The sequence below is a fragment of the Chlamydotis macqueenii genome, chromosome Z, assembly GCF_036417535.1.
Source record: "Chlamydotis macqueenii isolate bChlMac1 chromosome Z, bChlMac1.mat, whole genome shotgun sequence".
NCBI lineage: Eukaryota > Metazoa > Chordata > Aves > Otidiformes > Otididae > Chlamydotis > Chlamydotis macqueenii.
In genome coordinates this window covers 11,957,378-11,985,193 of record NC_141593.1, presented here as the reverse complement: position 1 = coordinate 11,985,193, position 27,816 = coordinate 11,957,378, and the positions used below count along the sequence as shown (strand labels likewise).

Sequence of the window (27,816 nt, the reverse complement as noted above, 5' to 3'; positions counted from 1 at the left end):
TGAAGTCAAGGGTTTAGTAAGGTTTAGACAGAGGCTGCACATTTAACTGGAGTTCACAAAAATACCTAGCACTAACAGTTAAGGCTGAGGGGTACCACATCTCAAATACTGTGTTCAGTTTTGGGCCCCTCACTACAAGAAAGACATTGAGGTGCTGGAGCACGTCCAAAGAAGGGCAATGAAGCTGGTAAAGGGTCTGGAGAACAAGTCCTATGAGAAGCAGCTGAGGGAACTGGGATTGTTTAGTCTGGAGAAGAGGAGGCTGAGGGGAGACCTCATTGCTCTCTACAGCTACCTGAAAGGAGGCTGTATCGGTGTCTTCTCCCAAGTAACAAGTGATAAGACAAGAGGAAATGGCCTCAAGTTGTGCCAGAAGAGGCTTACATTGGATATTAGGAAAAACGTCTTCACTGAAAGGGTTACTAAGCATTGGAATGGGCTGCTCAGGGAAGTGGTTGAGTCACCATGCCTGGAGGTATTTAAAAGATGTGTAGACGTAGCACTTAGGGACATGGTGTAGTGGTGTCATTGGCAGTGTTAGGTTTGTGGTTGGACTCGATGATCTTAAAGGTATTTTCTAACCTAAATGTTTTTATGATTCTATGATTCTGCTGCAGTAGGGATAAAATGGCACACTTCAGGACTTACGCCAGCACACACTGGGATTCTAATGGGGGAAACTGACTCAACATCTGCCTGCTCTTGGACTTCTTGCATCTTTTTCTGTGAAACATCTGGTTGTGCAGAGAAACTAGATTAGACTAGACATATGGTTCTGATGAACTTTTAGTAAATTCCTACCTTTTTGTCTTGAACTGTTAGGATTAGACACAGTTTAACACCAGGCCTGCAACACAATGGCCTGAAATTGCTCCCGGTTGAGCTGAAGAATTTGGGAATGTTATGATTTAAATGAACAACAGGAGACACAGGCTAGGCTTTATAAACTTGCTGCACAGCGCAACTAGGATGCGACTGCAACACCTTTTTTTTGCTGTCACTGCATTTGGTTCACATCAGCATGGGAATAACGATAGTGAGAAAAGGGGTTAAAAGAAAACTCCTAAGTAGGTATAGCATTAATCAATTGCAGCTGTGCATACTAAGACAGATGGTGCTTTATGCTTTACTAATCAGCCATTGTGTAGACTATCTAAAGCGAGAAGTCTTGTATCTCTCCCAAGGACAGTTCTTGATAAGAGCTGAGGGGCCTTCTGTATGAACCAGCTAGAACTCACCCTGCGGTTTGGACAAGAACCAAAGTATAACCGAGTCTGGGGGAAAACAAAGGGTTACTACCGGTGATGAAGAGGAACTGCTCATCTTCATCCCCACGACCCCTGACAAGGATGTATAAATTCAAAGTGAGTTGCCGCATCAAGGGGGCATGATTTTGGTGGTGCTACCCCCCGTGCTGCCCAGCGCTGAATAAACATACCTACTTTACAATCTTACAGATTGTGGAGTCCGTTTTCCACACGTCAGCTTAATGTTCCATCTTTTTGAAAACAAAAAAAAAAACCCAAACAATCAAAGTGCAGTATCAAAGGAGACAGCTGCAAAGCAAAATCTACTATTCCATTAGAAGAGAAAATATAAGTCCTTCATGATGAAACCCCAACTAGGGCAGCAGCACCAGTGTTTTAAGGGGCTCGCCTTTACCGGGTGCAGTTTTACCATAAGCTATGTTCGGACCGGCAGACAAAGGCTGCAGAGGCGGCGGCCGCAGCGAGGGCCCCCTTGGCGGGCAGCGCTGCCGCCCCTCCCGCCACCTCCTGCTCCTGCGCCGCCCGGCAAAGGCCCCCGCGGGCCTCAGTCCCCGGGCGCGGCTCCGAGCCCGCCGGGCCCAGGCCGTAACAAGCCATCACAGGCGGCTGCCGGCCTTCCACCGCCCTTTCCCGGGCTGGAAGCGGCGGTGGACGGCGGCGTTCAGCCCTCACCACCTGGGGAAAGCCCTGGTAGGGTCCGGCCGCTCAGCGCCGCCGGGCCGCTGGTGGGGCCAGGAACAGACGTTCATGATCCCGGCGGTCCGGGGAGCGGCGGGACAGCAGCTGCAGAAACCCTCGGGCGGTAGCTCCCCACGGCAGGAACCGAGCTAGACCCCGCGGTGCTTCGTCCCCGCCGCCTCGGCCGCCAATGGGCAGCGCCGACCCCGTAAGCCGCGGCAGCAGCTAACTTGCCCTCCCCTGGGCCCCCCACTCCGCAGAGAGGGGTTAGCGCTGCCCCGACCGTATCCGCCCGCCTGCGCTCACCCGTAACCGAACTCCCCCCGCCTTCTCTCGAACAGCTCCGGCCGCTTCCCCGCCCGCCCCCTTATGTTAATCTGCCCGGCTTTACATATCCCCTCCCCGCGGCCAGCCCCCGCTACGGGCTTGCCCCGAGCTGTCGGGCAGCCCCGGCGTGCCCCTACTGCCGGGCCGGCCGCGGCTCGATCCGGTGAAGCGGCGCCCGGGCAGTTGGCTGCTGGCCGTTAACGGCGGGGCCGTTGGCCGTTACGGCGCGGCCGGTACTGTCCAGCGGCGGCTGCTCGTCGCGAGGCCTCGCCTGACTAGTTTTGGGGGTTTGGGTGGCCTAAGGAACAGCTGATAAGCGTAAATCCAAAGTTCTAGACCCAGCTATGGCTTATATATAAAAAAATACATATATCATATGATTACATGTATATATAAAGGTACTTCTGAGGACCTCATAATGAGAAAACAGCCAGCTCCTGCTTGCAAAGGGAATGTTTTACACACAGGTGTACAGCGCTCCTGTGCAGTCAGATCCGGGCAAGGTGCGAAGGCTGAGCCTGAGCTCCCAAAAAGAAAAGGCTGTCCCGGTGACCCCCGGGCTCTGCCCCAAGCCTCTCGTCTGCAAGAAGAGACGGCCCGCAGGCCTTGCTCCAGCTCCTGCAGCGGCAAGTTAAATCCCAAGGAGGAATGCTGTACAGGTACGTGTTGTTGGCTCATATCTTTCGCATGTCTCCTGTGTTTCCCCTGGAAGGAGGTTTGTGGGGAATGGGATAAACACAAAGAATGTGCCTGGTTGGTAACAGTGTTGTGGATGATGCAAAACAAGAGCTTGGCTGGCTGTGGTTTCTTTATTGCAAATTTTCAGTGGTAATCTGTCAGGAATCTCCAATTTGTATTTCAGTTGAAGAAAAGACATTACCAGGTAGTGTGTGTTTCAGTTTTACTTGTAGAGCACCCCAAAGTGGTTTCTCTGTGTTTCTGAGTGTTGACTCTCCTTTCATTTAAATTTTCTGCAGCTTTCCAAAATGCTGGGCCTGAGAGTGGGTGGGGAACAGCACTTGCTTTCCTGGCCGTTCTTGCCTTGCCCCGTGCACCTTGGCACAGAGAGCAGAACTGGCCCAGTGTAGCTTCTCAGAGAGATGTCTGACTGCAGAGGTGGACAACAAAATCCTTTACCATCTAGGTCATGAAGAAGGCCAAGAATTGAGAATGATTTATACGACATTATAATAGTAACACTTTTTAAGAGGATGCGTAAAGAAACAAGTGCTAATATTAAGGGCATTTTGGAGATGATCCTACCAACCATTTTTATTGCATAGACTGGTGAATCAACCCAAAAACAGCAAAAGGAGGGATGCGTTTTCAAGGTCTAAACCTGAAGCTATGACTGGTACAGTTTAGAGTGCTTGAACTAATTTATGAATCAGACAGCCTTTCAGTTTGTGCTTAGTGTTAAGCACACATAGTCCAATTTACTTACATGCCTAAAATTTAAGGACGTTTGAGTGTTGTTGGATCATGGCTATATTACCTGTATAGTTCTACTTCTGCACAAAAACCCCAAGTGTTTCTTCCATGCTACTTTGTAGGGATTTATGAAATTTAATATTGGTACAATGCTCTGAAAGTGGTAAAGCTTTATATGCCTATGAATTTTATTGCCCTTGCATTGAGTATTTTACAGGCTTTTATGATAGATTAAAAATGCTGAGCAACTGAGATGTTGGAAGTGTCAGTGTTTGTAAAACATTTTTTGGTTACGTAGTTTGGCACAGTCCTGCTGGTCTAGTGACACGATTACTTCTGTCATTGCATCACTGCTAGAATTATATTGCAGTGACGAGACTCCCAAAAATATTTTCTTCACTCCACTGTTTGAAATAAAGCCAACTGGGTTTCATGTCTCTCAGAAATTGTGCTAAAGTATTGCTGGGGTAGGGTTTTTGTTGTTTTAGTGCCTATTTATGTCTTGCCCATATTAAGACGAGGACTGTGCTCTACAGAGATGAATGTGTGTGACATATGCTGTATTTATTAACACTTTTGCAGGCTGTCAGCTGAGTTTCCATGGCTAAAAAGAAGGGTGTTGATTTTTAAATCTCATATGGCATGCTATAAACCCACAGTGGAACCTAGGAGTAGTAAATGGAATAGTTTGGGTAAAAGAACTCTTTCCACACTGATGAAGTAAACTGTATTTAGAAGAATTTAGCATTGAGAATAAGTGACTGAAGAGAGGATGAATATGCCTTAAAAAGTTAGGGCTTGATTCTGCACAACTGTGTCTGGATGAAGAATTCTTGCTGTCATAACTGGTCTCACCGATGATAGTGAAATTATTTACGTGGGTTACGAACTATTTGTGTGACTAAGAATGTGTAAGACTGGAGCCTTAACAGTACAGTAAAGCTGTCCCAGGACAAATTCTTCCACAAGTTTTGTTCTGCAATAGTCAGTTGGATGAGCTTTTCCTTTTCTCTTTCTGAGTACGATGACATAGAAACTCACTTCTTTGACAATGTGCTCTCTGTTGTTCCAAACAGGGATGTGTGAAGTTATTTATCAGTTCCCCAAACTGTATTTACAGGATGTGATGTGAACCCAAGATAAGCAACATACACTTTGTATTTAATACAGAGCGTTTGAACAACATGAGTGCTGTGTGGGCCACTGAAATACAGCCGCTTCTGTAGCAAGCATAACCAGGCGGCCATATGTCTGATGTGTGTGTTTAAGTTCTCTAGAAATAAAATGCTCAACAATATTGTTTTCCAAAAAAATGAAAGGCTTTGTCCAAAATATAATCTCATTGCATTTGAAACACTTTATTTTAATAATTCTGAAACTATTTCTTCTCATTAAACACTTCAGCATGATTTTGGACCAATTATTTAGAACAATTTATATTGAACATTTTTGGAAACTTGTGATTCACGAGAACTTGTTGGACACATGACTGAGACACTGAACTTGAAAGTTTGTTGCCTGTATAGCAATATGCATCTCTGGTACCTCTGTGTATGGAACTCTTCTGATTAGCATTGGAGATTTGACCAGATTAGAATTTCATTTGATTTATGACCCTGGTTTAGTTTCCCATTTTGTTTTTAGTGGTTATAGATTTAAAAAAAACCACCATGTACATACAATGGATTTAGATGCAAATTAATTCATCAATCTTGTTTCACAATGTCTTAGCCAAAAAAAAAAAAAAACCCATAAATTTGCTTGGAAAATCCTGCCATCTTGGCATTAAAACTTATCTTAATTTTTAAGGGAGTTGTCCTAGAAAGTACTGAATATGCTTCATAAGCAGAAATCAAAAGTGTGAAGGATAATAAAGAGAATGAGAATCTGAAAATAGGTTTCCAGGTCCATATTTAGAGTCTTAAATAAGTGACCTGTTTTTTCAAAGGTGCTGAGCAGCCAGCCATGCATGTGAATTCCACCGGAGTTCTCAACTGCACAGCACTTCCAGAAACAGACTGGTTACTCAGGATCAGCAATCCAAAATTTTAAAAAGCTTTTTCTGTATGTCTTAAAGTTAGTCGATTTTACTAAGCTGGGTGCCTAAAGTACTCTTCTAGGACATCCCCATTTTGCCTTGTGTCACCTTCATTTTTTAAGTTTTGGCAGAAGAAACCCTGGCTTATGTAGTGAGATCACTGAGGGACCAGAGGAGATGTTGGCTGGCAGCCTTGTTGCACTCTTGTTTGGCTGCGAACTGACTCTGTTTTATGTTGCAAAGTTCCACGAGTTTTTATGAAACAGAAACTGTGGTACTACTGCAGGTTTGGCAAATCCTGTTCTTAGCTAGAAGGTTGTAAATACTTTTCCACCTCTTCTTAGACTAAAATCTCTGGAAATTCTGACATATGTCTTTTGGTATCAAAAACCAGAAACAGTATTTAAACATGAGTCTAAGCTTGGATGGCAAAATATTTTGTTATTTTATCCTACTGCATATTTTCACTATTTGTATTTCTCTTCTGCCTGTAGTTGCAGGTTTATTATCTGAGGTATAGGTAGTTTTCTGTGGTTTTGGAGCATATTGAACAAAAAATTGGTCATATTAGTACATAGTTTAACTTTGATGCCTCCTGAGGCCCTATGTTAATGGATAGATCATCAGCTAGCGTAGTCAAAGTAATTCATTTTTTTTGTTTGTTTGTTTTTAATGCAAATATACTAATTTCTGGATCCATGTCTTCCTTTTACATGCCAGTCCATTATTGCTTTCTTTTCCTTCATGTAAATTGCCACAAAATACCAGGCACAATATTTTATCATAGTGTTTTTTTTCAAGTAATAGCTGTAAACAGCCTCTATTCATAAATGGCAGAGGCAAAGCTCTCCCTTGTTTTTTTCTTCTTAGTATTTTAGTAACATAAAACTACCTCTGGGGATGTCACAACTAAAGTCACAGTAAATCTACTTTTCTTCTCAACATCTTTCCCAATTATATGTTCCTTTTGAGCCAATTTGTTTATGAAAGAAATAAAATGGCAATGTTATGTGCAAGAATTTGTTGTTATTGCTTAACTTTATTTGGTTTGAGTTCTGTGAGTTGGGAACCACCAAGCTAGCTGTAACATCAAAAGGTAGAAGTGTTTCTGCTTTTATTTTTGCAAATTATAGTAGTAATATACAAAGCTAGTAAAATTCATGCTATAGCGTATCAGAGTGTATAAACTTTCTTAGGCCATGTCATAGTCTTATCTTTTGATAGGATAAAATTATCATCTGATTATAAATTTTCACATAGTAGTTTTTATGTTTTCTAATGCTGACTAGGATGTTGTGAGGGAAAGCTGGATGCAGTTAAAGGTTTTATAAGTCAGTGACATTTCTTGGAGATTATATTATTTTCCAGAATCTTATTCTATTTGAGAAAGTGACCTTTGATTAAGAAGTTATTTCTTTTTTTTTTTTTTTGGCTGTAAAGTAAAAATTGTGGTTTCTGGTTTAGAATTAAAAGCTTTCCAATTAGATGTAAATAGGATGCTACAAAAACCAAAGAGGTACATGTTTTTATTTTAATTTAAGGAATTATGAGAAAAATGTTACATTTTACAAGTCAGCTTTTGTAATCAGTTTTATATCTTTGTTTGCAGTTATGAACTAGTGGGTAGGTTTTTTTCAGATTTTGTGTGAAGGATTCAGTTTTGTAGCTAAGCCAATCTGAAATATCTGATTGCAGGATTGCTAGTTATTTGTAAACAGCTATACAAATAATATATAAAATTGTAGGAATAGTAGAAGCTCAGGCAAAATCCAATGGATTGGCATTAGGCTTTTAAAGAAATTATCTGTATGAAACTGTTGAAAGAAACAACAGAGACATGAGAATCCTGCCACCTAACAGGTCAATGGCACTCAATTGACAAACAGAATAAAAAATGCCCATTGCCAGCTCTGTGGTGAAATGTTTAAAGTACGGTTTTTCATATGTCTTTCAGTTAAGCCTGATTTTAAAATCTAATATAAAGCAGAAAAACAGAACACCATGTAAAGTTTCTAACCTTACATTTTATAAGGTATTAGGTTAATTTACTGGAAAAATAGTTACAGATTTCTTCACCACTGACTGGTTAGTCCCTGAAGAAAGTATTGTCTGGTCACTGAGCAGGAATCAAAAAACCTGGGTGATGTTGCCTACCTCTGACACCACAGAAGGCCTAATTCCTAAAGAAGTTACTCAGTTTTGTAATTAGCTAAAGGGGATCTCTAACCCATGAAATTGCTTTGAACAGAACACAAATTTGAATGAGAAAATAAGTTTCTGTACTTCCTTTCTGTAATAGTATACATTCCTAAGACTGGAGGAGAAAAATATGATTCATATGTAAGAACTGTAATTGCTGTCAGACACTGATGCCTGCATTTTAGCAAGCAAACTAATGCATATATAAAATCAGTCTGATTTTAAGATTTGATGGAGTCAGCCATCCTGAGTGATATAAAACCATCTACTGCTATTTTTTATAAATGTAGGTTCTTAACTTTAAATAGAAAAATGTGAAAGTATTTAGTATAAATATGAATTTAAATGTTTTCAGACTTCTGGCTAGTTTCGTAATGGTGAAGCTGCAATAAAATTTATTTTCTTTTGAATCTGAAAATGTAAAAATTAACTGTTTAAAACTCAGAAGTAAAAAACTTTTATTGAGATCATAAATTCCTATCAGTCCTGGTTTTGGCAGGGATGGAGTTAATTTTCCTCTCAGTAGCCTTTGGATTTTGTATGTGAAGAATGTTGATAAAACACCCTGATGATACCAGTTGTTGTTAATGAGACCAAGGACACTGTCTGGCTTTCCAAATCTCGCTAATGTGCAGGTGCAGGAAGGTGGGAGAAAGACAGAATAATTGACCCAAACTGGCCAAAGAGAGTATTCCATGTCATAAACGTCATGCTCAGTATATAAGTGGGGGTTGCCCATGACGGGGTATCAATTTTTTTTTCCCATCTCGTCTCTTTCTCTTGCTTGCTGGCATTGTTCCCAGCACCTTGCTGGCTCCTTTTCACTCCTTTGCTTGCTGCTTGGTTTCGTTTCCGTGATCGCTGCTCAGGACAGGCTGTATCGGTCATTGGGACATCAGGTGGTGAGAAAACATACGCTGTTCATTTTGTATATATTAGTATCCTTATATTCTGTTATTGTTGTAGTTTTCCTTTGCTATTTTAGTAAACTGTCTTCATCTCAACCCATGAGTTTTCCTTTCTTCCCAGTTCTCTCCCCCATCCCACTGGGGAGGGGAAAGGGGAGCGAGAAACTGTGTGGTGACTTGGGCTAAACCACCACACTATCTTACCCTTGTAAAGATTTGAGGGTTTTTTTGCTTTGCTTTGGGAGGAATAGAGCCACAACACTCTTAGCCACCTTTGACATACGACTTCAGACATATGACTGTCTGAAAATTTGAGATTTGGTCTCATATTCTCTCCACTGTGTCCTTAGCCCTTAAAGGTTAAGGATCATTTATCTGTTCTCTGGGCAAGATGGAGCAATAATAATAACAACAACTCTAAATTTTTCAAAACCATTTGTGTCCTGTTTATTTTTTAATGTATATATTTTGTGAAGTTTCTAAAGCTTTAGAAAAAGCAATCGCAATAAAAGTGAAGAGTGGAACATCCCAGCAAAGGTTGAAGGACCCATGCACCTCATGGACAATCCAGACTGCTGGGATACAAGCGAAGCTGGTGAAAACAATTTCACATTACTTCTTGTATATCGTTCTGACTAGTGCTTCCTAGACTTAGGCAGAAGCCAGCAATTATTTTTCCCAAAACGCACCTCTGTATTTTCTTTCAAATGGAAGTCTATAAATGGAGTCTCCATCTGGGCATATGAACAACCATAATTTGCCAGTTGCCTGCATGTGCAGGCAGAGTGCTGAGCAGAGTGATGGAGTGGGGATGCCCACGCTGGGAGTGGACACCAGGCCTGAGACCCGGATGCCTTCCATGATGGGAAGCTCAGGTCAGAGCACGTTCAGTAGTGCTTCTGCGCAGAACGGGAGGCTGGAGCCAGGAGGCCATGCAGGTAAGATCTCAAACAAGAGAACTGGACATTTCTAATGTGTCTTCCAGGCAAGGGCTTATTTTGAACTCCAAATACAGCAAATGTTACACCAAGACCTTTCTAATTCAGCAGCTTTGGGGGAACTGTAGCAAGGAAAAGATAGTCCAATCTGTGGTGATTATTCAGGAGCAGCCAGACAGGTTGCTGGACTGTTGGCTGAGGCTGGTGGATTATTCCAGTCCCTGCAGCCAGAGGCCCCCCATTTGGCAGGTTCTTCTGGTAGCTTTTCCAAACTGCTGAGGATTGGAGTGGCCCAGTCTGAACCAGGCAGTAGCCAGCCTGTGTCTCTCTGTGTCCTGGTGGTGATGAAATGATGAGGAGACTCTATCCCACCCTATTCCTGTCCTTCTACATCTGCATGCACCCGGCCTTGGACTGTTGCTGCCCCTTCCCTGAGACAGTCTGGCGCTGCCTGGCTGGGTGTCCCCCACTACTGTTACAACAAGAGGGTGCAGAAGGGCTTCTCCTTCTCCCAGCACACAGCTGTCCACCCTGGCAGTGGCAGCCTTCATGCAGAAAACAAAGGAGAGATACATGAAGTTGCTCACCGGTAATGGTTTTAAAATAGAGGGGGGTAGATTTAGATTAGAAATTAGGAAATTTTTTTTTTACGATGCGAGTTATAGAACACTGGAACAGGTTGCCCAGAAAGGTGGTGGAGGCCCCATCTCTGGAAACGTTCAAGGCCAGGCTGGCTGAGGCTCTGAGCAACCTGACCTAGTCAGGGATGTCCCTGCTCCTTGCAGGGGGGTTGGACTAGATGACCTTTGAAGGTCCCTTCCAACCCTAACCATTCTATGATTCTATGATTCTATGTTCACATGATTGTGGTAATTCCTTAATGGCTTTGTGTAACATCCACAAGTAATTCTGCTTATCTTCTTCTGTGGGGATCAGCTGCAGATATTTTGTGCTTGAATATCTGAGAAGTTTAAAAGGTAATTGGAAATTGATGCATAGGATACATATATAGCTAACACAAATATATTTTTAAAACTCTGTTGTGAATGGCCTGATTAAGGAGTGAAGATCTTACTGATAAGCTATGTGGAATACTTTTCAGGAATTACAAAAAGGTTTTTTTGATTTGGGTAGAAGCAATACAGAACTGTAAAGATGATAAATAACTGTGGTAGCAACCTCTGACTAAATCTGCTGCTTGCAAGAAAGTTTTCGCTTTGGCACAAAAGCAGTTGATGGGACATGTCTTTTATATTTACTACAATATCAAAATATGCATATTCATCTTTAAGAAGTACTATTATAGCCTAGCTTCACATGTTTCTGTTGGTAATCAACCAGTTACAAATTTTCTTCAGGAACTTCTGGGTTTTAAAGTATTAGTGGAATTTTTTGTTTAAATTGTAGTGAACTTTCCTAATTCCTTCAAACTTCCTACAGCCTTTTAGCTCCAGCAAAAGTTAACTCTGTGATAGAAAGCCAAGTCCTATTTCACAGCAATTCACTCTTTCTTAACTCCATTCTTTGGAGTAGTAAATGTACCTTTAAAAATATTGCTAGCTTCTGAGCTTTGAGAGGTACTGTGGAGAATATGAAGGCTTTTGTAGTCATGCTTTAATTATTGTATTTTTTCCTTCATTAAAGAAGAATACGAGGTTCAGTTTTATTTAAAGGAGACAGGAAAAACCCACTATTATTTTGAATAAATAATACTCCCAGAAAATACTGTTGTTTGTGTTTGCCACTTCCCTCTAGTGAATAGAAGTGGAATTGCTCCATCTCATGGCATGCAATGGGCCCCCAGCTACAACCAAATTCTGGAAGTTTTCTTCACTTTTCAGTGACAGAGAGTTATCTTTTTTTTGGAGCTGAACAATGTGAAGTTTTTTTCTGCTTTTTCTATTAAGGACAAACCAGACCTTCATTGCAAACCATACCAAGTTAGCTAAATTCAGCCTTTCAGTCCTTTTCACACACATAATGCCCAAGTAAATGCAAAATTAACTTCAACAACAGCAAAACTTTATTAGTTACTACTGCTGCATCTATATTGGGTTTCAGTAATAATTTCATGCTTCTTGCCCCTGTTTATATACACACAGCATTTATTTTAACAATGCTTACTTTTTTCTTGACTGTTGAATATATATTTATTTAGTAATTTTAACTCCTCTATGATAGGTTGATGTTTGCTTTATTAAACCTTTAAGTAATTGATACCAATGCTGGAGTGGTTTGATCACAGATAGGTGGGCAAGCCATGATAAAAATATCAATCCATATATTTTCACAGGGACATTTTTGTTGAACAGTTAACAGAGGAAGCCAGTGTTATAAAAATGGTGTGTACATGGTAAATATTCAGTCAAATGTCAATTAACAAGACATCAAGTGTGGGATATCTCTGGCCAAAGGCTAGTCACATAGCTCAGTAGTCAACCTAGTCAGTCCTCATCATGCATGGAGAGAAATACATGCATTTAGGTCTCCATTCATGTCCTAACATACACAATTAAAATATTCTCATGCTCAGAAGCTTGCTGTTTCTATTGACTGCACATTAGAGACATCTCAAGCTAGCATGAGGTGAATCCTGTATCTGGTGGTCTAAATAAATCTATTTGTGTCTGCTTCTTTGGTCTTTAATTATGCTATTTATTGGCATAATAAATGTGTCATTAATAGGTAGAATTGGTGAAAACAACTTCTTCTTTCACACTGACAACCAAAGTTAGTCCATTAGAGTTGCAGAGGCTGTGAGGGTCTCATTCTTAGCAAAGTAGCTGGAAGAAGCCATGCCAGATGTAGAAGCAGTGAACCCTAAATAGATGTGAAATTTGATGTGAGACAACTGTATACTGAAGTATGTTTCATTAAAAAAAAATAGCATGGATCCAAAGTTGTTTTCAGTCATACCTAAGAAATACAGAGGTATGCCTGAGAATAGAGCTTGCTCTGTAGAACTTCATGTGTTTATACATCATACTCACACATTGAAACTGACACTAGGCATTCACTTACCTGAAGCCTAACGAAAGGGAACTGTGAATGTAGCTCAGAGGCCAAGTGTAACACATGTCCTTACTTTCCTTTAGGGATCATTTTGCATTTCACATTCTTGCACTTTTCTGAGAACCACACTGCAGTGCACGTTTGTTCTTAAAGGATGGTAGATAGATGTTGTTTGTAAAGACTAAAATAACTTTTTTGTTCTTTTTAACTACAAGAAGTTAAAAAAAAAAATGAGGCCAGATCCTGTGACATCTAATTTGGCAAAATTCACGCTAGGATTTGTGAACTCCAGCTTTTTTAAAATGTATGGACTGTGTTGTACATCACTGCAGGTCTATATTTTCTTCCTTTATAACAGAAGGATAAAGTTCTGTTTGTTATTCCACAGCACTTTGAGAACTGTGGTTGAGAAGTGCTATTGCAGAATTGTTATTATAAATGATCTCTTCTGTTTTGCAGAGAGATCGGTGCTCGCCCAGCCGACATTTGTTTTTGAAAAGAAGGACCGTCCTTTGAAGGTAAAAAGCACTTTTTTTTTTCTTTTGTTTTTTTTTTTTAATAACTGAAAAAAAATGCTGAGAAATGAGGATTGTATAGACAATGATCCTAGCAGTAAGAAAAGATTTTAACTCGGGTTAAGACTTGTAATAAGTCAAAATAGAACAAGAAAAGTAGAAACTATAAACAAGACTGCTTTTAATGCTGGATGGATATGCTTTGTGTCCTGGTCCAGAAAATGACTATTTTATTCTCCTTGACCTTTCAACACTCATATTTTTTTTCCAGCGGCCTGCAGAAGAGCCAGTTTGCAAAGCTGAAAATGGTAATAACTACATCATTGAAACAGTTTAATAATATACTGTGTTATTTGTAGGTTTGACTGTTGCTTGTGTATGTAGTGTTTGGACCCATACTTTATAGGAGCAGGAACAAATACCTGTTAATAGACTAAGACTATGCGGGTTGTAGAGCCACTTACTATGTCCTAAGATATATTCCTGCCTTACCTCAAGAATTCTTCCATCTTATCTCTGATATTTACTGGAAACCTAAATTCCAGAAGCCCTGAAAAGTGGCCAAGTATATTAATCAGCTGTATGAGCTCCTAGCTGCCCTTTTCTATTTGTTTAGGCTATATTATAATGTAACTTCTCATTCCTAGTGTCTTCTGAGCCTGTGGGCTACGAAATGATCCCAAGTACTTAATTTAGGTTCCCTAAACTTAGTAGAAACAAAGAAGACTCCCTAGGGCTTTATGCCAGGTGTTGACTGAGTCTCTGAAGCCCTCTTGCTCTTAGGTACTGCCTTAAAGCTGTTTCTATAAGTCATTCCTAGAATTTATTGTGTTCAGGTTTTAAATCTGTATCATGACATTGTGCTGAAATCTGCCAATCTGTCCCTGCAAAACATTATATTTACTTTTCTCTAGATTTCATTAGTTGTTGCAGAAAACGTGCAAGATCATCATCTTTTACTTTCCAGAAGTCTGACTCTCAGTCTAACACAGGTATGACGTTTAGTTTCAGTCATGTTTTAAATTACTGTAATTCTATATTCTCATTTGGTAAAGAACTTTCCTGTCTAAGAAATGTTTCTGCACTGTAGAAATGTTGCAATTCATGAAAACTTAAACACTGATATAAACTTGCTGGTAATTTCCAACAAATCCCTTTCAAAGTAAAGATATATTCATTTTCCGTATTTACATAGTATGACATAAAGTAGTAAAAAATTGGTAAATTTCATGTAATTTCCTTGAATTGCTCACACAGTCAAGGGAGGCGGAGAGCTGTAAAGGAATGAGATTCTGTGGTTTGTGGAAGAGATAAGTGTTCCCTGGGAAATCCCTAAAAATGTAAAGCAGTTTTCAGAACAGACCTTCCTTCTGTCCAGCCAACAGCTGACCTGGAATGCCCATTAAGGACTCTGTATTGCTCATGGGAAATGCAGAGAAGTCAGTGAGGCTGCTGTGCAGAAGGACTGATCTGGTTTTTACAGTGTTTATTTAACATACGAATGGGACCAGAAAGCTACTTCTGAATTTAGATATTAATATGTGTAGACTATATGTTGTTTTATCTAGTCCCGTTTCACACCTGAATGTAGCTAAGAGGATTTAAGATAAACTAAGTTTGGTTTACTCTGAAAACTACACTGAGATAATACACAAAAAAAAATCCTAGATATGGTAGAAATTTTAGGGTATGCCTATACCATAAAATAAAGCAGAGTGCAGGAGGAAGCTTTGTTTGACCTCTTAATCGTCCATACTGCTTAACTGCTAGCTCACTCCTGGTTCTGTTTTGAACTTCTCCAACTGGCAGTTTCCAAGACAGAACTGTTAGAGTGGACTAGCTGTAAGCAGTGGGTCTAAGCTGTGCCTCTTGGCTTCAGAGACCTCTCTAATTCAGCAGTATAGGCATAACCTAACAGTCTACTTCAGAACGCTGGTAGTTAGCAGATAATAATTTATTCTACTGACAATGAAGGCATGACATCAAATTAGTTAGCATTAAAATTAATCTCATGTTTTTCTCCAGATTATAATTTCAATCTCATATCCTTTCAGATACAACTTTTGCTCAGAAAAGAGGGAGATCATTTTCCTTTACTATCCTTCCTACCTTCCCTCCCTCCCAGCCAGGTAATTCAAGAAAAAAAGAAAAAAAAACCAAAAACAATAAATATTTATGTAGAAAAGCGAACATTAGGCAAAGAGGTGTACAGAAATGCTTTTTCTGCAGGACAGAGGTGAAGTGCATTGGACTAGGATGGTATTTGGACAGGAGAAAGGAATATTTTAGAAGGAGGACTGGCAGTTCAATAGAAGAAATGTTTTTTGCATTTGTTGTTAGGGAATCCTGCAGTGCTGGGGAGGAATCTCTGAATAATTTGCAAATAGGCATTTACACAGTGTGGTACAAATGATACTTGAAAAAAACAGAAATGAGTTAAAGTAATTACATGAATTTGTTTCTTTGGAATATAATTTCTATTCTAGGAGCCTGTCTTCCACCTACCAGTGACTCTGGGAATATTCTCCCTCTTACCACTAATGGGAACAATGAAGTGGTCTTGAATCCTGATCAATGTGTCTTAACAGAGACAAGTTCTTGACAGACATTGGCATGAAGGATTTCTAAACAATCTTAAGAGGACACAACATTGTTATAGCAACAAACCACACTCTTTCTGCAATAAAAAGTTGTGATTGTGTGGAGAGTGTCAGTTGTGTCATTTTACAGAATGTGGTTGCCATCACTTTCTAGCTGGTGTTTGTTATCTTTACAAAAACAGTGAAAGCATCAGTAGTGCACTGCCATCATCATAGTAAGTTATGAAAGCCTTCTAACCAGAACAAGGCAGGGCATACTTATTTATTCCCATGTTCTTGGGCCTCATTTTCTCATCTCAAAAATGCCTAAGACTGGACCAGATAGCAGTGCCATTTCAATAGCTTTTGCAAACCAGCAGCATCTGGTTTTCAAAGCTGAAGGATTTCATGAGTTTAAAACATCCATTAATATCCAAAAGACTTCTATCTGTGACATAGTCAGAAGACCCATAAAGCTTTCTGTGTCTCAGTCACCAGTAAAATGGAGATAATAACAATTTTCTCTGAGATGTTGTTTAGATGGATAGGTTGGAATATTGCTCAGGTACAACCAAAACAGGGAGAGGTTACAGAAACATGAATTAGTAATTAAAGTCTGTTATTTCTCATTATTGAAGTTTACATTCCTTGTTCTATAGTAAAGAAGAATAACATATTCATGACCTCAGCTCTTCTTCGAAGAAATGCTGACTCCATCCAAAGTACAAGAGAAGGTAACTGACATTGCAATATTTATTCACTATAGTTCCACAAATACATTCTTAAAAGATAGAGAAGACATAAACATGACAGTTTTTCTTTATGCTAAGTATCTTTATAAGGTTAAAAAGTTATTTGTTTGACAGGGTAAATATCCTGTTTTGAGCCTCTGCTCTGACTATTTAATTCCTGAGTGGATTGAATATAAGCTTGAATAGTGAAATTTCTTATTTCTAACTGAATAACTCTGCTCCTGGAGAAGGCAATGAAGAACCTTCCTGGTATCTGCAGGTGCAGCATTAAATTTGAAATACCGTAAGACAGATCTAACACAAAGCAGTAAATATAAATATAAAGATATATTGAAATATATAAAACCAAATATATCTTGTAATATAAATAAGCATATGTATATAACACATTACCTCTTTATTCTGATAGGATAACAGGGGTTGGTGTCACTGCAGAGTTGTGTATTTTAGAAGGGACTACAATTTTTCAGAACACGTAGGAAGTAAACAACAATAAATGTTAATTAAATATGCTTTGAAGCTTTTAGTTAAAGAAGCAAGATACATAGGTGTGAATAAGATATGAAGAAAAAGTCTCCCTTTAAATATTTTGTCTTTGTGTTTTGCAAGGATCCTTGTCACAATGCCAGTTGCGGAATGTCATTAGACCTGCCATTTTACAACCACCACAAGCCCCGACCTGTCCTGAAAATCCTGTAGTATCTTTAGTGACTAAGAAAGGAGCACATGTTCAGGTAAAAAGAAAAGTAATTTTACTGTCTAATATGTGCTTGGAACTCAAATTAAAACAAAAAAAACAAACAGTGCTGTTTTAAAGCAGTTAATTATTCCACTGCATGATTTTCAAGAAAGTTCCTGTATCACTTTCAGTGGGATAGATGGATCACTGACATGGTGTGAACTGTTAAACTCATGCTGACTGTGTTTGAAAAAAACATCTCTTCTCTGCAGGCTATCTAAACTTTCAGATATCAGGGTTCTGTGGGCAAATCAGCTTTAGGGGTCTTTTAGATTTTGTTTATTTAGAAAGTAACATTTTAGCATTTTGATTAAGGGCACTGGCTTAGTACAGAGCTGGAGGAAGCTCCGCCAACTACTACATATATATATATATATTTATATATATATATGCGCACCTCAGTGACTCTGGACTTCTAGCAGATCTGTTTATAGCAGCAAATAGGCTTGGTCTAATTAATTCACCTGGTTTTATCATTCCTAGCTATCTGAAGACATCTCTTATTCCTCAGCTGAGAATTCAGTAAGTTCCAAAACAGCAGCGAGGTCATCTGCTACCGTGAATCTTTCTAGCTCTAAAACAATGCAGTAAGTTTTTATTTGTTATATTTCTACTCCATTTTGTCACTTGCCCTATGGCATGCCCTTTTGTCCTACAGGTCTAACATGGTACTAAGCCCATGCTATCTACACCCACATAGTACTCCCTGGTGTTTGTGTGTGGTGCCAGGATTTGTAGGGGCTGGCATGAGCTCTGTACTCCCTAAGAAATGGACTCCTACTGGGAATTAATCTCTGTAGAACTGTTTGTTTCTCATTAGCAACCCCCTTTGTGATGTTTCCTCCTTTCCCCCTCCCACGCAAAAAGGGGAGAGAACATGTTTACTGCAGAGAAGTCTATTCCAGTCTTCTTCAGGGCTGGATGGGCCACTTACAAAGGTTCCTGCACACATTTGGCATGCACAGTGCCAGGATTCTGAGGAGATAAGGGATTTTTAGATGCACAGACAACTTAGACTCTTAATCCTTATCAATAAAAAGAGCATCATTGGAGGGCAGATGCTCACTGTGATTTTGGAAGAGCCAGCCTGTCTTTTTCTATCACAATTAATGCTGTGATGATGCCCTGTGAGGACAACATGGAGCCAGCGCACTGGACTTTTAGCAAATTCAGAATGATGGTAATGCACATACTGAAAAAGCTATAGAGAAGATGGTACTGACTTCAAAATAAGTTGGTATTGATACTCCAAATCTAGTTACCTTCTGTCGCCTGCACAATATCTATGAAAAGATAGGTGAGTGGCTTTCTCTTGTGAAGTAGGTGGATAGAGAAATGCAATGCAGTGTTTCAGTGCTGACAAGTTACAAGACTTAAAAGTGCTTATGATAATTCTTTTCCTTTTTCTTTTTTAAAAGAGGAATTGCTAATCTGCTTGGGGTACTTGTGCCTTATTAATTCTCTATATTGCAGTTGCAGTAAATGTTGGTTTATTGGACAAGTTCAAAACTAATTTAAATACACTTAGGTGCTTACTGTCTTCTGAGATTGCAGGGGGATATAAGTGTCATTCTCCTGATCCATATTAAGCAACTGATGCTTCAAAATACTTCAGTAAAATCTTTTTGGCATAGCTGTTGACAACATGTTGGCATACTTGTTGACAACAAGTATTCAAATAAACGACTCTATTAAAATCCATATACATAGAATCATTAGGGATGGAAGGAACCTTTAAAGATCATCTAGTCCAACTCCCCTGCGAAGAGCAGGGACATCTCCAACCAGATCAGGTTGCTCAGAGCCTCATCGTGGCCTTGAATGTTTCCAGGGATGGGGCATCCACCACCTCTCTGGGCAACCTGTTCCAGTATTCTACCACCATCATTATGCATGTTAAACAATAGTGAACATTGCAGCCAGACCTGCTCATTGCTAAGAAAATAATTTTTTAAATTGTTTTTTAGTTATCGATCAAGGTGTAACTATTGACATTTATTTACAAATTAAAATGCAGAGAAACTCAACAGCAGAGATTGCTGCTGCCTGCAAATGTCCCTCTTACTTTCCCTTCTCTTCCACGTCTTCTTCTCTTTGTGATACAGCTCTGTATAGAGATGAATGAAAATGGTTTGTTAGCCCTTTGTAGTTGCTGCAGCTGTCCATGTCTGCGAAACCACCAACAGTTCCATTTCCTGAACTGGCTGTAGTAATGAACTGGAAAGGAGAAATGTGAAGTTTCTTCAGTCTGACTAAAAGCTTGGAAAGGAGAGAGTGTCATAAGTGAAAGAAGTAATGCTGGGAAAATGTAGGCTTCTGGTTACATATTCAGCTTTGCACAATGATTTCTTTGGAAAACTGCAAGGGTTCAAGGCCAGCACTAGAACTGGCAGCTATTCAGACCTTCTCGACACTCTGCGAAATCCTAGATCTACTCCCTTTCCGTAGTCCCTTTCCAGTATTTTATTCACATTTCTCCTTCTCCCACTCTACCTTGTTAGTTCGTCATCCCCTGAATTCAGTGCCTCTGTTTTGCATCTCCATGGCAATCTCATCCCTGGCACACTTTGTTCTTGTCCTGCAGCAACTTAAGGGTATTGAGTTTTTAATGAGACTTTAGGACTGGCACTTCCAGTTAACTGTCTGGAAAAAGAAAGATTCTGCACTGATTGCTTTTTCCTTACATTTCTGAAAATAGTCAAAATCCATTTCCCACATAATTTCTTTAAGACAAGGCTCTAGTTTCTGTTTTTTAGCTCTTCTGGAGTGCTGTCCTTACTGATTTCCTACTGGAGCAGCCTAGATGGAGCAGATGAAATTTCAGGATGGTAATTGATCACAATTCATTGATTTCTTAAGCATAAGAAACTCATTAGTTTAAACATACTTCAGATTCCTTGTTCATGGTCCAAAACACATATGGAAGGCTTCAAGGCTGAAAAGATGGATTTTCTGATTTCCCTTTCTTATTTGCTCTTAGTCTTAGCAGCACATCAAGTATGAGAATGTTAAGGAATTTCCTTAAGTGTAAAATGGACGTAGCTTGTACCTGGGAATTCTTTCATCCTATGTGGAGAGGCTTCAAGCACACTCTAGTTGTAAAAACAGAAACTGTGTTTTAGAGGCAATCATCAAAGTTCTGGCAACAAACCCAGCTTATTAACAGGAATGTCCTCTGCATGACATAAGTGCTGTTAAGCCCTCCCAAGTGTGATAAATGATCTGTAAGAGCAGATGAGTGGTGCTGTTTGTGACAGAACATCAGATCATCTTCCTGCCAAGTTATCATTCTGAAAGAGAAAGAGCCAAGAACTTGGATGATTTTGCCTTTGCCAGCAAGAGATGCAGTAATTAAGCTCTACAGAAGGCATGAACAACCTATAAGCCTTTTGTTAAAAAAGAAAATCAAACCAGCAGCAGGAACAACTTCCATACAAAGAAGTTTACAAGGACTTTTCTACTGACTTTTGTAAAAAATGGATCCCTTTAATTTAAAGTAGCTATGTAATTAGCAGGTCAGATCACAACTTTATTTATATTAGAGTATTCTCAAACGTAATCCACAAGTAATATACTTGTTACCAGTTGTGACTATGTCACTATTTAAAAATGCATTCACCTCCTTTTAAAACCTCCTGAAGGTAAGAGGCTGAGAGTAGTTAAGCTCAGGGTGGCAATGCAAAAAAAAAAAAGTTTTTTATCCAGAAAACCTGAGACACCATGAAGGAAAAAGGGAAAGAAGAGAAGGACAAGTGTTGTTTTAATAGAACTTCTACCAAAAACACTCAAGGAATTCCACATCCTAAATGTAAAGTGATTTATCTGCTGTATGAGATTTTTCTCCCAAATCTCCATCCCCAAACTATCATTGGCCAGTACCAAAAGATTGCAAGTATTTAGTTTTCTTCACTTCTCATTTTAAATATATTTATAGAACAGATCATTGAAAAATGGAAGGAAGATCTTTCTTTCATGTTTTAGTTGTACCTCATCACAAGCCATCTGCTATGATACCTTTACATTTTTGCACTATTTGTGTGAATGCAATGTGTGTGCATTAGAATACACTGCCTTTCTGCCTTTTCAAGATGTGAGGTGGATGACCAAGGAGAGCCTGTAAGATCATGTGGCATATGTTATTTAAGGGTACTAGAGCTGCACCAACATGAATGGTTAATTGTTGGTAGACTTCTGGTACAGCAAAAGGAAACAGAGAAACAAATGTAATCTATTAAAATTTCTGGAGTAAGACACTTCCCTGAGGAGGAGGAGGAGGCATGTTGTTTTGCTTTTTGTTCTTTGCTTTTAAGGAACATCTTCAGTAATCTTAAAGAAATACTGTGTGATACTCTCTGTTCCTTTCGTGATATGAATATTCTCAGATTCTCCTAAAGAATTTATCTGATTGCTTAAGGGGTCATTTTTTCTTTACCTTTAAGGTAAGATGTGGTAAAGCAACTACATGAACTTATTTATATTCTTTACAAAGTTCTAAATAGTTCTAAATCACATTCTTACTTTATTTTGTTCCCACAGAAGTCAGTTTGAAGATAGACGTGCACAAAACAGCAGCAATTCTGATTTTGTGTTTGGAGAAAACATGATTGAAAGAGTTTTGGTAAGATCTGTAAATGCTGGCAAATTTTTTATCAAGGTTAATGTACTTATGAGTCTAATTTTTTTTCAGAGATTGGTTGTTTTTAGCTCCCCTTTCTCTTTTAAAGATGTGAGTAAATATGATTCAATGACTGATGAGGAGAAATTATCTATTTTTTTTCTGTAGGAGGAATAGGCATCCCTATCTTCCCTATCCTAAATAAGTACTGTAATTACTAACCCATACCAGTATGCACTACTTCTCTTTTGCTCATTTTTTAACCTGTAAAAGGGTTTTTTATATATTCCACATAAAGCAGGACAGCAACAAAATGAGATAAAAGAATGTAGTCCTCACCACTCTAATAGTTTTCATCATAACTGTTACAAGATGGGAGAAATTAGTATGATGGGGAAATTGAACACCCATCCAAGATATAGTCCGTATTTAACTATATTGTGCTTGCTGTGAGACAGCTTAATGGATCAAGTCCTGAAGGAAACTCAGATAAAAAGGTGATTCCCAAACTCAGGACTGCACTATTTAAGATGGAATTGAAATTCAGTTTCTAGTAGATGTAGAATGAAAACAATGTATATTTGCCAGTGAAAAACCTTGGCAACCATAAGTCTGGGTTATAACTTCTGACCAGGATTTAGTTATAAGGTAGAAGTTGAGCCACTGAACTTTGTCAGGAGCTGGTAGCATTTATTTAGACATGCCTAAGAAACTTTATCTTCAAAAACTGAAGGTAATAGAAATTTTTAATTCCTCTGAGGTTAAGTTTGTGGTGTCTAGGAGTTTTGAACTATTCTTTTGGGGTTTAAATGCTTAAACTGGAAATTAGCTGGTAGTTAAACATCTAAGTCCTTCAGTGGATTTAAATGCTAGTCCAGGATCCATACAAAGAGGCCATTCTTCTTGGTGGAAGGATTATGTGCTGGTTTTCTGATAATAAAATTACTTCCATAGAGATTGAAATTGTGTCCTCTGGGTTAGTTTTTACTCTTAAGATATTATAATAGATAATCTTTAGCCTAGCATGCATTAAATGATTCAGTGTTCTGTTTGATACAGGGTAACATAGCCATTTTATTTAAATAGGAATTCTTAATTTCCCTGTTTCTTCTTGTTTTTTTTTTTTTTTCCTAGAGCCCTGAAAAACATCCCAAGCTGTGTAACGAAGCTGATTCATACAAAGGACAAATAACATCCATGTACACAGAGTCTTTTATTGTCAGTCCACAAACAAGTAAGCATACTTAGCAAAGAAGTACAGTTAGCTTTTTTGTTTTATGTTTCATTGTATCTTAGAGGATGTCAGGAGAGTGGTGGACAGTAATTTTCACCTATTCTCAAGTTACCCAGTCACTAGTACGCCTGCAGTATGTGCCAAAATCTGTGTTCAGAAAGCAGTTACAATTTGGTTTATGACATTTGAACTGGACTAACTTCAGAATGAATGATCTAAGTTACTCAGGAAACAATAGTGTTTTACAGATTATTGTTAGTTATTACAGCTAATTGTTATTTATTATTAAAAAAAAAAAGCTGTTAACTTTGTGAATGGACCACATTTTTGAACTTCAATTTTAAAATGCCTGCTGGTTGTATTTTGTGACTGCTCATATGAATTACTTTTCCATATTTGTATCCTAATTGTAGGACTCAAATCTTCCATACAGACAGATTTCAGGGCTTGTTTGTGACTCTGGTGTGAGCTTTTCTACCAGGCAAGCCACGTAAACCTAGACTGTGAGAGAATCCCAAACAGGCCTCTATCTTGAGCCCTTTTGCCAATCTGGGCACCTCTCTTTACTAACAGATGTCTTAGATCCTCTTACTTTGTATAAACAATCTTACAAGTGAAAAAAAAGAGTAAAACCCATCAAAAATTTATCTAGATTATGTAAATATACAAAATTTTATAACAATGTTATTCCTTTCAAATCTTGTCCTTTCACATTCCTGTCAAATATTGATTGTATATGTATTTCTATTCTGAATATTGGGACATGTTTCTTTTATTATTTATTAATCTGCCCAGCAATATGACAGACTGGTTTTGTTTTGAAAAAGCTACTTCTAATTATTGAGGGCTTGTTTCTACAAGCTGTCCCTTGGGGAAAACCTCTGCAACTGCAGAAAGCCTTGTTCAGTTCAAAATGAGCCTAAACAGGTGAGACATTTTGCAGAACTCCAGCCTTTTTGTTTTTCTCTTCTATTTACTGCTTTGGCCAAAAACTTACTAGTAACACTAAATAATATCAGACACCACAGGGATTATTAAAGTCACAGGCCATCCAATGTGCTAGTTTTGGTGTCCTAAAAATATTCCCTACACAGAAAGGATTTCCTTTTTTTTTTTTTTTCCCTCCCTACAGAAACAGCTTTGTTGAGGAACACAACACTAATTGAATCAGCAGCTGCTTGTATTTCCAAGCCAGAGGAGAAAATTCTTTTAGATAAAGTTGAAATTATAACTGGAGAAGAAGCAGAGCACAATGTATTACAGGTGTGTATTTCATAAAGCCCTGATAGTGAGCAGTGGTGTTCTTGAAGAGAACATCTAGATCTATTACAGATTGCAGGAATCCGAAAAAAACTTCAGTTTATATTTTACATTTTCTTTTTTTTTTAAGATATGACTCTGCTGGCCCTTTTTTCTGTAGATTTTCTTTTTCATATTAATTTGTTCATTTTATAGTCTCTTTCAGTAGGTGACTGCTTCAGAACTTCATTCTACAGTTGTATCTTATAAACATCTACACAGTATACCAGCAGTATCTAAAACGTCAAAATTGGAAGTTATTTGATTTTTTAATGACAAAACTTTTTTTTTTTTTTTAAAAAAAGCAATAAGTTTTCAAAGTAATTAGTTTTATAGTTCATCTAAAATAACAATTATCTTTCTGCCCCAGCAGGACATATCTTGCTGTTCTTCATCTTCAAACTGTTATTTTCTCAGAAAATAGCAATGATGTACATGATTTAAAAAATCTTAACATTGAAAGTTACAATATTTTATCATTGATTAAATCTTCTGTCTTGTCAGAACATGAAAGTTCTACTCTCTTTGGAGCATTCCTCTCCTAGTAGTGGTAGTGGTGTCCTGGGCTGCATAATGTTTCTAATGAGTGAGGGAATAAGACTGTAGAACACTTGCAAAAAATTCAGCTGTGTTAGTATATATCACAGATGAAGAGGTAAAGAAGATGAAATAATTGAAAAAGTAAACTGGATGCATGCTGAGTATTTTCCATGACCAGCAGGAAGTTTAGGACAGATCTCAGAGCCATGTAATTTTAAGTTATAATGGTGATACATCGATGTATCTTTCTGTACATTCATACAGATGTGTTAAAAGCAGTCTCAAAAGGTTTAAAAACGTGAAGTTTTAGAACCACTAAAATTAACATTCGCTGCCAATTTCCATCATGTATTTCTCTTTCAGATCAACTGCAAGCTCTTTGTATTTAATAAGCTTTCTTTAACCTGGATTGAAAGAGGCAGAGGATCCCTGAGGCTTAATGACACTTCTACCAATAAATATGGAAAGTTGCAGTCAAGGCTAAGTAAGAATTAAATAACAAAGTAACACATACACAAAACACTAAATAACTTGCACTATTGCTAGTCAGAGTAAGTTTATTTCACAACATTTAAAACTGAGTAGCTAGTTTCATTTAAGTCAAATTGCTGAGAATCTTTTTAACATTGCCTCATAAAGTTAGCTGTATTACAGACTGAGGCTCTGGGCATTTTTCACCCAGTTGGTACACTCATGCTTCCATATGTTGTTAGGTTCTGTGTATTTCTACTGCAATGTATCTTTAGCTTAGTCACCAGTCTGACAGTTTGCTCTTTGTTGATTCTGCTTTTCCAGGAGCACTGTTTCAAGTCACTTCTGGAATGTTGTTTTTACTGTGCTGTCATTTTTTGTACTCCACTGCACAGTTTCAGCAGATTATTTGCTTTGTATGCCAGATGTATTGAAAAAAAAATATAGTTTGGTATCTAAAAAATAATTTAAAATAACATCTCACCAGGTTGGGTTTTAGACCTGTTTAAAAAAAGTAATTAATTAAAATATGAGTTTTATACAAATAGTAGACAAAGCTGCTACAATAAAAATTGTTTCAATGACTTATAATATAAACCTTCATATTTCAGTTATGCGAAATCAAGGCAGTTTGAGACTGATTCTCAACACCCGACTCTGGGATCAAATGGTTATAAAAAGAGCAAACAGAAAGAGCTTGTGCTTCACTGCAACAGACCAAGAGGATCACTCTGTTCAAGTATTTCTGATTCAGGTAAGCAAGAGAGAAACACCCCACACAAATCCCCATTTCATCTAGGATTCTGAAGACTTGCTGAGGCTTTTGTTTTAGCAAATGGCCTCTTATGCTCTGTCAGGCTATGCTTAGCTTAGCTGTTACATGGCTTTTATTATGAAATGAGTTAGAAGTGCTATCCCTTGATATTAAAAAAAAAAAAGGTGTGAAGATGGGATATGGCCTGAGGACAGACATTTTCAGACGGTGTCACATACCACTGATGGAATGGGTATCACTTTAGAGTCACATGCAGCAATTACTCTTTCTTACAGAAGCAACACTGTAAGAATTTCTACACAGGTAGTTACATATTTGTAAGTTACTTTGGTACAAGGCAGCAGCTTTCTGCAGTGGTTCTCAACACAGTGCTTGCAATAATCTATCCAGTGTAGGACCCCTGTTTCTCAGTTGACGAGAACACAGATTGTGCAATGTCCCCTTATGTAAGACAGTAGTCTTGGGAATCCTGGTTTTCTCTAGCAAGGGATGATAAGTTGAGTATAGAAATGTGGTGGACATTGCAAGTAAATAGCACATATGTCCTAGGTTGGGAAGTGACAGCATCCACATGAGTTTAAGGATGTCTCTGGTTTCCTCAGTAGACCCTTCTGGGAAGGGTTCAGCCTCTTGGGCAAGAAAAATAAATCACCGCTTCCAGGAAGTGTCACATGTCATACAAAAGCAAAGCACCATGCACTGTATCTGCAAGCACTGTAAGTCTGTCACTTCCAAACAGTGACTGACTCAACTATGGCTGTACTGTGCAGCTGGTCTGCATGTGAGCATTAAAAATGGCCTAGATTACCAGATGTGCTGCACAGTTTTTCTAGCATATCTAGATGTAAACATTTCTTATATTCTGTCCTGGCACTTCTAGACAGTAAAAAAAAGACATATAATAGGAAACAAAGATATATGACAGCTGTACGTGTATGGCAAGGGTTGCAGGAACCTGCTTCTACAGTAGCAGTTGGTATCCATCCGTGTAGCTGGTATCCAGCCTGAGTGTCTAAAGCAACGTGGTGAATGTGTGAGACACCCAGCAGACATTACCAAAGCCTTGGCATGTGACTCAGGCTGGTCTAATAGTCAGAGGAGCCCACTCCTCCAAGGCACGAGCAGATATTTTTAACTGCCATTTATATTTGTTTTTCCCATGTCACGAGAATGATTGATACACTTGGTTCAGGGATATTATCCAAAAGGTTTCTCATGAGTGAGGGAGAAGAGTCATATGATGCTGACTACAAAGGAGGCAGTCCACAAGACTCCATTAGGTTGGTCCTATAGTTCTCATCCAGGTTTGCACAGAGAGCTGACCTTGCCCCCTCCCCCCATGCTTGTTTCTTCCTCCTTGCTTTTGGTGGCACTGAAATTTGTATAGCTTTGCGTGTGGCAGATCATGTAACTGATCTAGGTGGTTTTGATCTTTTTTGCTAAGCTAATTTTTTAGCTTGATTTTATTCACCCTGGGATCGCCCTAATGGTGGTACTG

The 27,816-nt window shown here is 38.8% G+C and overlaps 1 protein-coding gene across 2 annotated transcripts in view; it reads left to right on the top strand.

The window, feature by feature from the left end:
• Positions 1-2,527: 2,527 nt before the first annotated feature.
• RANBP3L (RAN binding protein 3 like) overlaps positions 2,528-27,816 on the top strand; it is a 35,865-nt gene continuing 10,576 nt past the window's right edge. The window contains exons 1-13 of one of the 2 annotated variants that reach the window (XM_086770455.1): positions 2,528-2,932; positions 13,259-13,317; positions 13,586-13,622; positions 14,229-14,306; positions 15,369-15,443; positions 16,553-16,627; positions 17,255-17,379; positions 17,868-17,971; positions 21,921-21,996; positions 23,134-23,233; positions 24,366-24,496; positions 25,436-25,556; positions 26,155-26,297. In XM_086770455.1, coding sequence (XP_086626581.1) covers positions 2,650-2,932; positions 13,259-13,317; positions 13,586-13,622; positions 14,229-14,306; positions 15,369-15,443; positions 16,553-16,627; positions 17,255-17,379; positions 17,868-17,971; positions 21,921-21,996; positions 23,134-23,233; positions 24,366-24,496; positions 25,436-25,556; positions 26,155-26,297 — 1,407 coding nt within the window. In that variant the 5' untranslated portion in view covers positions 2,528-2,649. Of the gene's footprint in view, positions 2,933-13,258; positions 13,318-13,585; positions 13,623-14,228; positions 14,307-15,368; positions 15,444-16,552; positions 16,628-17,254; positions 17,380-17,867; positions 17,972-21,920; positions 22,003-23,133; positions 23,234-24,365; positions 24,497-25,435; positions 25,557-26,154; positions 26,298-27,816 lie in introns of both variants that reach the window. The other variant, XM_086770454.1, reaches the window with a different exon arrangement.